This window comes from Jaculus jaculus, chromosome 12 (assembly GCF_020740685.1).
Source record: "Jaculus jaculus isolate mJacJac1 chromosome 12, mJacJac1.mat.Y.cur, whole genome shotgun sequence".
NCBI classification, from domain to species: Eukaryota; Metazoa; Chordata; class Mammalia; order Rodentia; family Dipodidae; genus Jaculus; species Jaculus jaculus.
The window spans coordinates 6,027,448-6,039,613 of NC_059113.1; the positions used below are offsets into that span (position 1 = coordinate 6,027,448).

At 49.6% G+C, this 12,166-nt stretch overlaps 1 protein-coding gene across 1 annotated transcript; it reads left to right on the plus strand.

Moving 5' to 3' along the window:
- The first annotated feature begins 10,154 nt into the window (after positions 1–10,154).
- Cldn7 (claudin 7) lies at positions 10,155–12,061 on the plus strand. Its single transcript, XM_004669251.3, has 4 exons — positions 10,155–10,789; positions 11,301–11,465; positions 11,568–11,652; positions 11,746–12,061. Exons 1-4 carry the CDS (start codon positions 10,567–10,569, stop codon positions 11,906–11,908), a joined length of 636 nt encoding a protein of 211 aa, XP_004669308.1. The 5' UTR covers positions 10,155–10,566; the 3' UTR covers positions 11,909–12,061.
- The last annotated feature ends 105 nt before the right edge of the window (positions 12,062–12,166 follow it).

Here is a 12,166-nt window from a genome sequence, read left to right on the forward strand (position 1 = left end):
TCGGGGTGGCCTCGAACTCACAGCGATCCTCCTGCCTCTGCCTGGGATTAAAGGCGTGCGCCACCACGTCCGCTTAACACTGATGCTTTGATTTGACTTAACTCATTCGCTCTACTGCCACTTTAGTTTAGACCACCATGCCTCTGACCCCTCTTCCTGCTTCTCATCCCTTAAAAGGAAGAATACAATTTTCACAAGTTTAACCTCACTCTGGGCATGTAGTTCAGTTGGCAGAGTGCTTGCTTAGAATGTACAAAGCCCTAGGCTTGACAGATCAGCACTTGGACATCAAGGCAGGAGGATCAGGTCAAGGTCATCCTTAGCTACATAGTTAGTGCAAGACCAACTTAGGCTACATGAGATTTTGTTGTAGTTGTTTCGAGGTAGGGTCTAGCTCTAGCCCAGGCTGACCTGGAATTCACTGTGTTCTCAGGGTGATTTTGAACACATGGGCAGGATAGATGGCTTAGCAGTTAAGGTGCTTGCCTGTGAAATCTAAGGACTCAGGTTCGATTCCCCAGTACCCATGTAGGCCAAATGCACATGGTGGGTCATGCATCTGGAGTTTGTTTACAGTGGCTAGAGGCCCGGGCATGCCCATTCTCTGTCTCTCTCTCTGCCTCTTGTCCTCTCTCATATAAATAAAAAATAAAATATTTTAAAAATCTTTGGCTGGAGAGATGGCTTAGCAGTTAAGTCACTTGTCTGCAAAGACTAAGGACCCATGTTTGACTCTCCAGATCCCACATAAGCCACTCACACAAAGGTAAGGGAAACACAAGGTTGGACATGCCCACTAGGTGGTGCAAGCATCTGGCGTTCAAAGGCAGTGGCTGAGGTCCTGGCATGACAATTCTTTCTCTCTCTCTCTACTTCCTCTCTAAATAAATAAATAAAAATATTTTTAAAAATCTAACCTTATACCTTTTTGTAATTAAAAAAAATTTAAGTCATGGAAAATGCTAATAAAAAATTTAAAAAAACTATTTTAATAACTTAAATATTGGCTAATTTATTTAAAACTCAAATCTAATTTGGATGATGTATATTTTATCTAGAAACTGCATCCCAGTCTGAACCAGCTGACATCACTTGAGTATTTTCTAGTTGGTTTGGTTCTTGTCAGTCACATTTCTGTTGCTCATTTGGCATTTAGTTGGCTTGTCCACCAAATCACCAACAGTGTAGTCTTCAGTTTGCTCGTAACTGGGCCAAGCAACGGTCATGGGTAGCCGCTCATCTTGTACATGGAGGGACTGTGCAGGCATCAAGGGAAGAATCCAGGAAGTAGAGATGCAAGCAAGTGACCCTATGGACAAACCCACAATGGGGAGAGCAATGAGTCCCTTGGGGAATATCTGTCCTCTGGTGTGTGGGGGGGCATGGGGACATTAAAGTTGCTATATCAAATGCTGTGCTGCTGTATGCATCTGGACAGTGGAAACAGTTCTAATCAATTTAAGAGAAAACTACCAGCACCAACGACAAAGTGGTTGGACATGCCGCCACTTATTAGCTGTGTCTAGAGCAGAACCTTCAGCCTCACCTAGCCCAAGTCCCCTAATTAAATGGATAGCCCAAAACAATGACAGACTTCTGTCAGAGTACTTGATGACCCACCAAAGGCCAGTGGTAAGACCCTATTCCTGAAGACTCCATACGCAGTTGACATGTAAAATGGAACAGCATGGCTGGAAGCCAGGGGAGAGTCAGTCCCCAGACAGTTAGCGTGTCTAGTGCCAGAAGGTGCTACGTGGGCGACTGGGGGAAATGACCAATATCTGTCCAAGCAACTCATGGTCTAACCTACTTAGCAACAAATAACCTGGTGTGATGCCCACACAAGTGCAATAGTGGCACACAGCCATGGTGGGGAACCAACTGCTCTTGATTTGGCTAACTGATCCCCTCAGTGGCCCATAGCTGGAGCTGGGAAACAAGTCAGAACCATACCCAAACATAAGCCCACTCTCCAATATCAAGGTACCATCAATCATGGGGTACAAGAGGGCCTACACCTATCAAACTCTCTATCAAAAAAGTAATTGTTATCTCAATTTTCTGGGTGCTAACTTACTCTCCTTTGGAGAATCTGCTTCTCTTTTTCAGATAGATGCAGATCCTAAGGAGAGAGTTGCCCCAACATACCTCAAAAGGGGCCCCACTGAAACTAAGGACAATTGGCGAAACAAGCAAGGGTGATGTTTTCCTGATGAACTGGATACCAGCACAAAGGGGAAGGAGACCAACACAGAGAAAAATCAACTCCTACCAAATCAGAGAGCCAGAGCCTCGGAGGTCCCCAACACCTCAGCACTGAAGCAGACCAAAAATGAATCCAACATGGCTCAGGGAAATTTTGCGGAAGAGGGGGCGGAAAGAATGTCAGAGTCACATGTTGGGTCCTGATATGCAGAGACTTTTATCTTACCAATAATTGTGGGCTAACTCCACAAAGCACAACCCATTTACATCATCAAGGAGGGGCCAATGGGAGGGAGTAGATCATGGATGAGCCTAAACAATGGTACCAAACTGCCTGTATTTGCTGAAAAGAAAACTAATAAATTAAATTAAAAAAAATAAAAATAAAAAATTTAAAGCTGGGCGTGGTGGCACACGCCTTTAATCCTAGCACTTGGGAGGCAAAGTTAGGAGGATAGCTGTGAGTTCAACGCCACCCTGAGACTACATAGTGAATTCCAGGTCAGCCTGAGCCAGAGTGAGACCCTACCTTGAACAACCAAAAAAAAAAAAAAAAAATCTTTTTAAATATTTATTTATTTGACAAAGAGAAAGGGGGAAGGAGAGAGAGAAAGAGAGAGAAAGAATGAGCGCACCAGGGCTTCAGCCACTGAAAATGAACTCCACAGGAATGCAACCCCTTGTGCATCTGGTTAATATGGGTCCCTGGGGAATCAAAACTGGGTCCTTTAGCTTTGCACACAAATGCATTAACTATTAAGTCATCCCTCCAGCCCTTTTTGTAATTGTTTTGTGAGAGAGCAAAAGAGAGAGAGTGAATTGGCATGGCAACGCCTCCAGCCATTGCCATCAACCTCCAGATGTGTGGCCCACCTTGTGTACATGAGCAGCTTTGCATACTTGCATCACCTTGGGCAACTGGCTTACTGGGATCTGGAGAGTCCAACATGGGTCCTCAGGCTTTGCAGGCAAGCACCTTAACTGCTAAGCCATCTCTCCAGCCCTCATACTTCTTTTATTTTTCTTTATTTTTTAAAAAATGTTCTCAATTTTTATTAACATTTCCCATGATTAAAAAATATCCCATGGTAATACCCTCCCTCCCCCCACTTTCCCCTCTTTCCCCTTTGAAATTCCATTCTCCATCATATCCCCTCCCCAGCTCAATCAGTCTCTCTTTTATTTTGATGTCATGGTCTTTTCCTCCTCTATGATGGTCTTGGGTAGGTGGTGCCGGGCACTGTGAGGTCATGGATATCCAGGCCATTTTATGCCTGTGTGTCGGTGTATTCAGGAGAGTGCCATGTAATGCCCATCCATTTTTTAAAATTTTTTTCCTTTGGTTTTTTGAGGTAGGGTCCCACTCTAGCTCAGGCTGACCTGGAATTCACTATGTAGTCTCAGGGTGGGTTCGAACTCATAGCAATCCTCCTACCTTTGCCTCCCCAGTGCTGGGATTAAAGGCATGCACCACCACAACCGGCTCATCTTTTTGTGGATGAAGGGGGAATTGAACCTGGGTTGGCAGGATTTGAAGCAAATGACATTAACCACTAAGCCATCTCCCCAGCACAAGGTTGCACATGCCCACTAGGTGGCACAAGCATCTGGAGGCAGATGTAGGAGGATCACGTTGAGCAAGAGGCCACCCTGAGAATACATAGTGAATTCCAGGTCAGTCTGGGCTAGAGTGAGACCCTACCTCGAAAAAAAAATAATAATAATAAAATAAATAAATTTTTTGGGGGCGGAGTTTCGAGGTAGGGTCTTGCCTGGAATGAAATTAATCTCAGGGTGGCCTTGAACTCATGGCAATCTTTCTACCTGTGCCTCCTGAGTGCTGGAATTAAAAGCGTGCACCACAACACCCAGCTAAAGTAAAATAATTTTTCTTCTTTTATTTTATTTATTTAGTTTTTTTTTTGTTTTGTTTTTCTAGGTAGGGTCTCTCACTCTAGTCAGGCTGACCTGGAATTCACTATGTAATCTCAGGGTGGCCTTGAACTCACAGCGATCCTCCTACCTCTGCATCTCAAGGTCTGGGATTAAAGGTGCGTGCCACCATGCCTGGCAATAAAATAATTTTTTACAATTTATTTTTATATTGCCATTTATTTCAGAGAAGAAGAGGGAGTAGGAGAAAGAGAGAAGGGCTTGCACATCATGATCTGCAGCCACTGCAAATGAATTTCAGATGCATGTGCCACCTTGTGCTTCTGACTTACGTGGGTCCTGGGGAGTTGAACCTGAGTCCTTTAGCTTTGCAGGCAAGTGCCTTAACCACTAAACCATCTCTCCAGCCCAATAAAATAATTTTTAAAAATACATCATATGTCTGGTGCACGTCTTTAATCCCAGCACTCAGGAGGCAGGGGTAGGAGGACCGCCGTGAGGTTGGAGCCACCCTGAGAGTGAATTCCAGGTCAGCCTGCGCTAGAACAAGACCCTACCTCAAAAAAAAGGGGGGGATGAAAGGAAGGAAAGAGAGGCTGCCACCCAAGCTTGACACAAGCCGAGTTCAGATCCCAGCACCCACGCACACACCAGGTGGTGTGGTGTGGTTTGGCAGCCTGCCTGCAATACTAATGCTTGGGCGGTGGAGACAAGACCCCCCAGGGCAAGCTGGCTAACTGGAGCAGCGGAACCCGTGAGCTTTGGGTTCGAGTGAGAAACCCTGCCCTTCATATGCACCCACACTTGTGCACCCCACACCTAGATATATGCACACATTTGTACACACACACCTCCATACACCAAGATCAAAAAGAAGAGGGGCATGGTGGTGCATACCTTTAACCCCAGCACTCAGGAGGCAGATGTAGGAGGATCACCCTGAGTTTGAGGCCAGCCTGGGACTTCAGAGTGAATTTCAGGCCAGCCTCCACTAGAGTGAGACCCTACCTCAAAAAAAAAAAAAAAAAAAAAAAAAAAAAAAAAAAAAAGGAGGAAGGGAGGGAGAGAGAGAAGAAGGGAAGACATAAGATAGGAATTTATGTACTGGAGTTTGCCACAGTGTGTGTGTGTTTGTGTGTGTGTGTGTGGATCTGTACCGTGAATTTGACTATCCTTGACTAGTTTATCTCAGAACCCACTGTAGCCTTTCCTAAACGCTCTTTATCTTGGGGAGCTAATCCCTACCAACTTGTTTTCTGTCTCTAGGTAAGAAGTCAAGAAGCCACAGCAGAAGGAAGCCTGGGTGTTGCTCTCGCTCCCGCTATGCAGGTTCACTCTCCTCCCTGCTTCTGGGGAAAAGCTTTCAAGCCTGCGTTCTAGCAGCAGTGTATCTTGCCCTTGTCCCTTCTCTCTTTTTCGGGTGCAGATTTGGGTCAGGTGCAGAGGATTGAACTAATGACATGGGTTTTCTTTTGCTTTGTGTTTTGTTTTGTAGCCCAGATTGGCCTGGAATTCTCCGCAGTTCTCTTGCCTCAGCTTCCTCGGCGCTGGGATTACAGGTGTCAGCCACTGCACCTAGCGTTAACACAGTTCCTTTTCCTTGTTCATATCCATAGATAAATGCTGCTCTTAGCCTCTGATCAGAGATTTCTTTTTTGCAGTAGGCAGAGGTTAGTGTAGAGACTCATATGTGGTCACGGTGATGAATATAAGTGACCGTTGTGTGCTCAGCCCTCGGTGGGACATCTCTGTCACCTCCTCCACAGCCCAGAGAACATAAAGGATGGGGCTGTGGAAAGAATACAGGAGCTGGAGTTTGGGCGGAGTGCCGCAAAATGACACGACCAATGCGCTCGTGACCTCAGCAGCTGTGGTTTCTGCACAGGATCGAATACCTCAAAATTCACCACGGATGGGGAGGGGAGGGGCCCTCAGTGCTGTAACCACTAGTAGAGTTACCCATGCTTCAGCAAATAACCCCACCCACACTGTGCTAGCAAGTCTAATTAGCCTTCGTGGGTCACGACAGAAAGAGAGAAAGGAAGGAACAAAGAGAAAGAAAAGTAGGAAGAGGACTAGTTAGGAAGAAGATGGGATTCAGCAGGAATGGAAGGTGGATAAGAGAGGATGATGGAGGCTGGGCATGGTAGTACCACCTTTAATGCCAGCTCTCTTAGGTAGGAGAGTTTAAAGCCAGATGCACAAGGGGGCGCATGCATCTAGAGTTCGTTCGCAGTGGCTGGAGGCCCTAGCATGCCCATTCTCCCTCTCCCTCTCCCTGCCTCTTTCTCTCTCTGTCTCAGATAAATAAATTTTAAAAATAAAGTTAAAAAAAAAAAAAGAAAGAAAAGCCGTGTGTGGTGGCACACACCATTAATTCCAGCACTAGGGAGGCAGAGGTAAGAGGATCGCTGTGAGTTGGAGGCCACCCTGAGATACATAGTGAGTTCCAGGTCAGCCTGGGCTAGAGTGAGACCCTACCTTGAAAAACCAAAACAAACAAACAAACAAAAAAAAAATGAAAGAAAGAGAAGAAGAAAAAAAAAAAGATTCTGTAGTGCTGGGGTTAAAGACATGTGCCACCACACCCTGCCATTCCTGTCTCATTGCCTTCAAAATACCTACCATTTTATGTCTTTATTACCTTCTTCCTGCTAGAAAAATAAGTAGGATGAGTGCAGTGTCCTTAGCCCGGCACGAGACTTGGGAAAAATTTTCTGGGACAGGGAATAAAACTATTTATTTGGAATTTGTTCACTAATCAAATATCCATTGACGATAAAATCGAGACAGATTTCTACATCACAGTACAATGGGGAGACCGATATTGAATCAATAAGTACACAAAATAGTCTGAGATTACGATAAGCGCTTTAAAGGGAAAAGCACAGGTAACCCGAGCACGCCGAGCTGACTCACATGTGGGCAGGACAGTCAGAGCAAGCTTCCTCCAAGGGACCGCTGAGCGGACAGCTGAAGGGTCAGTTGATAGCTGGGCAGAGGGAGGTGGCAAGGATAGCTGGGTCAGGCATAGAGAACAGAGCTGGGAAGGTGCTTTAGGGGACAACAGAGAGAAAGGTAACACACTTCAAACACAGAGACAGGGAAGTCAAGAAAGAGTATCAGTTAAGGCCCTGGCGTGGCAGCGCACACCTTTAACCTCAGCACTCAGGAGGCAGAGGTAGGAGGATCACTGAGTTTGAGGCCACCCTGAGACTACAGAGTGAGTAATGAGTTCCAGGCCAGCCTGGGCTACAGTGAGACCCTACCGGAAACATCCTCCCCCTCCACAAAAAAAGGAAAGGAATGACAAGATCTGAGTCTATACAAAGAGACCACATATTGGGATTTTAGGACAAGGGTGTAAGCAAGTGGCTATGTGGTAATGGTAGTAAGCTTGGAGAAACACTGGATTTATTTGAGATGAGAAACATGGACTTTTAGAGCTGAAAGTAACTCGTCTCTCTTCATCCCTCAGGCAGTCTTACAATGCAGCCCAGACTGTTCTCTAACTCTGTTCTCCTGAGTACTTGTACCCTTACACCAGACCAAAAAGACACTTTAAAAGGCAATTGTACATGGGCTGGAGGGATGGCTTAGCAGTTAAGGCATTTTGCCTGCAAAACCAAAGGATCCAAATTTGATTACCCAGGACCCGCGTTAGCCAGATGTACAAGGGGATGCATGCATCTGGAGTTCATGTGCAGTGGCTGAAGGCTCTGGTGCACCCATTCTCTCTCCTTGTTCTGTAAAATAAATACATAAATAAAAATAAAATATTGAAAAAAGTCAACTGTACAAAGCCAGGCATGGTGGCGCACATCTTTAATCCCAGCACTCGGGAGGCAGGGGTAGGTGTATGGTCATGAGTTTGAGGCCACTCAGACTACATAGTGAATTCCAGGTTAGCCTGGGCTAGAGTGAGACCCTACCTCAAAAAACAAACAAACAAAAAATCAACTGTACATGGTAGGTCACACCTATAAACCCAGCTCAGGGTAGGTTGAAGCAGGAGAATTATCATGAATTGGTGGCCAGCCTGGGCTACAGAGTGAGACCTTATCTAAAAAACAAAACAAAAAACAACAGGCAGCTGAGCATGGTGGCACACGCCTTTAATCCCAGCACTCTGGAGGCAGAGGTAGGAAGATGGCTGTGAGTTTGAGTCCAGCCTGAAATTACATAGTGATTTCCAGGTCAGCCTGGGCTACAGTGAGACCCTACCTTGAAAAACCAAAAAATTAAAATAAAAAAATAAATAGAGCCGAGCATGGTGGGGCACACCTTTACACCTTTAATCCCAGCACATGGGAGGGAGGCAGAAGTAGGAGGATCACCATGACTTCGAGGCCACCCTGAGACTACATAGCGAATTCCAGGTCAGCCTGAGCTAGAGTGAGACCCTACCTTGAAAAACAAAACCAAAAATAAAATAAATCAATAACGAAGCCAGTGTGGTGTTGCACACCTTCAACTCCAGCACTTGGGAGGTAGATGTAGGACGATCACTGTGAGTTCAAGGCTAGCCCGAGACTACATAGTGAATTAGTGAATACCCCAATAAACCAAAAAAAAAAAAAAGCTATTTAAATGATGAGAAACATCAATTTTTTTTTCTTGTTTTTGTTTTGTTTTTCGAGGTAGGGTTTTGCTCTAGTCCAGGCTGACCTGGAATTCACTACTCAGGGGGCTTCAAACTCAGGGCGATCCTCCTCCCTCTGCCTCCCCAGTGCTGGGATTAAAGGTGTGCGCCACCATACCCAGCTTGAGAAACATGGATTTTTTTTTTTTTAATTAACTTCATTTCAGAGAGAGAGAAAGAGGCAGATACTGAGAGACAGAGAGAGAATGGCACGTCGGGGCCTTTGGACGCTATAAATGAATTCCAGATGCATGTGCCCTCTTGTACATCTGGCTAACGTGGGTCCTGGAATCTCGAACCTGGGCCCTTTGGCTTCGCAGACAAACGCCTTAACCTCTAAGCCATCTCTCCAGCCCAGAAACATGGATTTTTTTTTTTTTTTTAAGAGCTATAAGGTACAAGCCTGGAGAGGGGAAGTGATCAAAAGGAGGAACAAGTGAAACTGGCAGGGGTTGTTGGAAGCACTAGTAAAAGCGTGGGGAGAGTGAAAGGAACGCGTGGTGAGGCGGAGGTGGGAACCCGAGGCCGAAGCAAAGGCTACTTGGAAAGCCAGATGTTCGGGGAGGACAGAGTGGAAACGGATGGGATTCGCGCGCGCACACCGGCCCTTCATCCACTTGGGAAGAGGGGAAGAGAAAAGTGTGCGGCTGGGGGAGGAGATGAGGAAGGAAGGCAGGTTTGAAAACATACGCAGGGAGGGGAATGTTGGTTGTGGTGGAGACGGACGTAGGCCTGACCCTACTGTCCAATCTCCGAAAACTTTCCTCTGAGGTTTCTTCTTTCTGCTAGGGGTTTTCATGTTGGAGGGGACAGTGACAAGCTCAGACATCACGTCTTGTTAGGAGTGGGAATGCAGGGCCGGGAAGCCATGCCCAGAAGTCAGCTGTCTGTTGGAGGACCTACCATGAGGGCGCCAAGAGTGAAGAGGCAGGTCTTTGGGTCCTGCCGCTGGCATGGGCAACTCCAAGAAGGGTGGAAACAAGAGTGACTGTCCCGGATGGGCCCCTGGAGATGCGGAAGAGACTGAAGAGAAACGAACACAGAAGGGATGCGAAAGCAGGACTGGACAGGGAGCACTTAGGGCATGAGGACGCAGGGGAAGGGGCCAAGCAAGCCTGTTCAGGGGCGTGCGGCGGCCCAGGAACACCAGTGGGGAAGAAGGGAGAGAGCTAGCCAACCGAGAAGCCTGCGTCTCCTTCTTTCCTTCAGCAGTCCAGCCAGACAGGTGAGGGGGCGTGACCCTGGTGCTCAGGTTTCTTCCTCTCCACCTGGACAAGGAGGGGTGGGGGCTGGGACTTCCGGTTCAGGTGAGTGTCCTTTCAGTGACGTCAGGCCACCCTCCACTGCCCCTCTGGTTCCGCCCCAACTCCCGCGCTCCCGGCGCCCGCGGGGGCGCGCCTCGGAAGCACTACATATACTCAGGTGCGCCGCACCTGTCGGCCCGCACCTGCGACGCACCGTACGCCCAGGTGCCTGTGTCGCGCCCCGCAGCCTCGGGCCCACGGCCCCGGACACTTTCTGGGAGCCGCTCCGTGCCACCTCCGCCTAGTCGCCGAGCGCTGGACCACCTGGGGACTCCTGGGGACCGCTGGTTGGGGACCTGTCCTCCGGGCGCAGCCTGCTCCCTGCCCGTCGCTGCACCTGCGGGGTCGACTTCTGTTTACCGCGGTTGACAAGAGCTGCAGTTACCCGGGTCAAAACCTCTTGTTGTCGTTTCTGGGTGACTTAGACCACCACCCGCCGTTTTCTTGTGGGGCTGCTCCCCAGATTTAGTTTGCTTTATTGTAGGGTCGCCCCGTAGGCGCCCCGTCTTTCCTGAGGCGGAAATGGCCAATTCGGGCCTGCAGTTGCTGGGGTTCTCAATGGCGATGCTGGGCTGGGTGGGCCTGGTGGCGAGCACTGCCATCCCGCAGTGGCAGATCAGCTCGTACGCGGGCGACAACATCATCACGGCCCAGGCCATGTACAAGGGGCTGTGGATGGACTGCGTCACGCAGAGTACCGGCTTGATGAGCTGCAAAATGTACGACTCGGTGCTCGCCCTGCCCGGTAAGTCCGCGCGACCGACGGGGCGGACGTGCCGAGCCCAGGTAGGGTGCGGGGCGGGGCGGGGCCGCCCGGGAGCCGGAGGAAGTGGGCGCGCGCGCGGGGTCCTGGCGGCCGCACGTGGACCCCCGACCCCGGCGGGAGCCGAGCCCGCCCTCCCTCCGTGCGCTCGGCCCGTCCCTTCTCTGGACCGGAGCGCTCCCGAGGGCCACTGCTCGCGACCTCTAATCTTATCTGCTGATTAGGCGGAGCCGCAAACCCCGGGGCCGGGCTAGCCATGTGCGGCCGCGCGCGAGGGCCCGGGCCGTCCCCCCGCTCGCTCTCCCTCCTCCCTTCCCCGCCCGGAGCGGTTTCATCGAAACCCCGGCGCCCCGGGCGGGCTCCGGGCGGGGTGGGCGCAGGGAGGCCGCGCGTCGGGAGTGGACGGGGGAGCCACGGGCCGGCCACCAGGGGTTAGTGGGCGCGGCGGGGGCGGGAGCCTTTCAACGGCAACGACGGCTTCCTTTCTCCGCAGCGGCCATGCAGGCCACTCGGGCCCTGATGGTGGTGTCTCTGGTGCTGGGCTTCATGGCCATGTTTGTGGCCACGATGGGCATGAAGTGCACGCGCTGCGGGGGAGACGACAAAGTGAAGAAGGCCCGCATAGCTATGACTGGAGGCATCATTTTCATCGTGGCAGGTGAGCTACAGGTCCTAGGGGGACAGAGCGCTCTTCTAGCTAGGAAGAAGGCGGCAAGGTGCTGGCTTGGGCCCAGTATCGCAATCCTCATTCTCTCTGCAGGTCTTGCCGCCTTGGTAGCATGCTCCTGGTATGGCCATCAGATTGTCACAGATTTTTACAACCCTTTGACCCCCATGAATGTTAAGTAAGTCTGGGAGTTCTGCCTCCTAGGAGACAGGTGTGGGGTCCTGAAGTGGGGACAGGCAAGGGCTCTAAGCGGATTCCCTTCTCTCCACAGGTACGAGTTTGGCTCTGCCATCTTTATTGGCTGGGCAGGGTCTGCTCTGGTGCTGCTGGGAGGCGCACTGCTCTCTTGCTCTTGCCCTGGCAGCGAGAGTAAGGCCGCGTACCGCGCACCCCGCTCCTACCCCAAGGCAAACTCTGCCAAGGAGTATGTCTAAGCTGGGCTCAGCTTGTGGGCAAGGTGGACAAAGGCTTCCTGGCCACCTAATCGGAGCAAACCGTGTACAGTTGGGGGGAGGGGTTGGAGTGAAGACTAAAGCAGGGGAGGGCGTGCTTTTTGTACAGTAATAAAAACTAAGTTTTGGAAAATACTTCTTTCTTGCTTTCTTCACGCCTAGATCTTTGCAAGGGAGTGGAGGGTAGTTATAAAGTATATCTATTTCACCTGGAAAGCCATTCATACAGCACCAATGGTG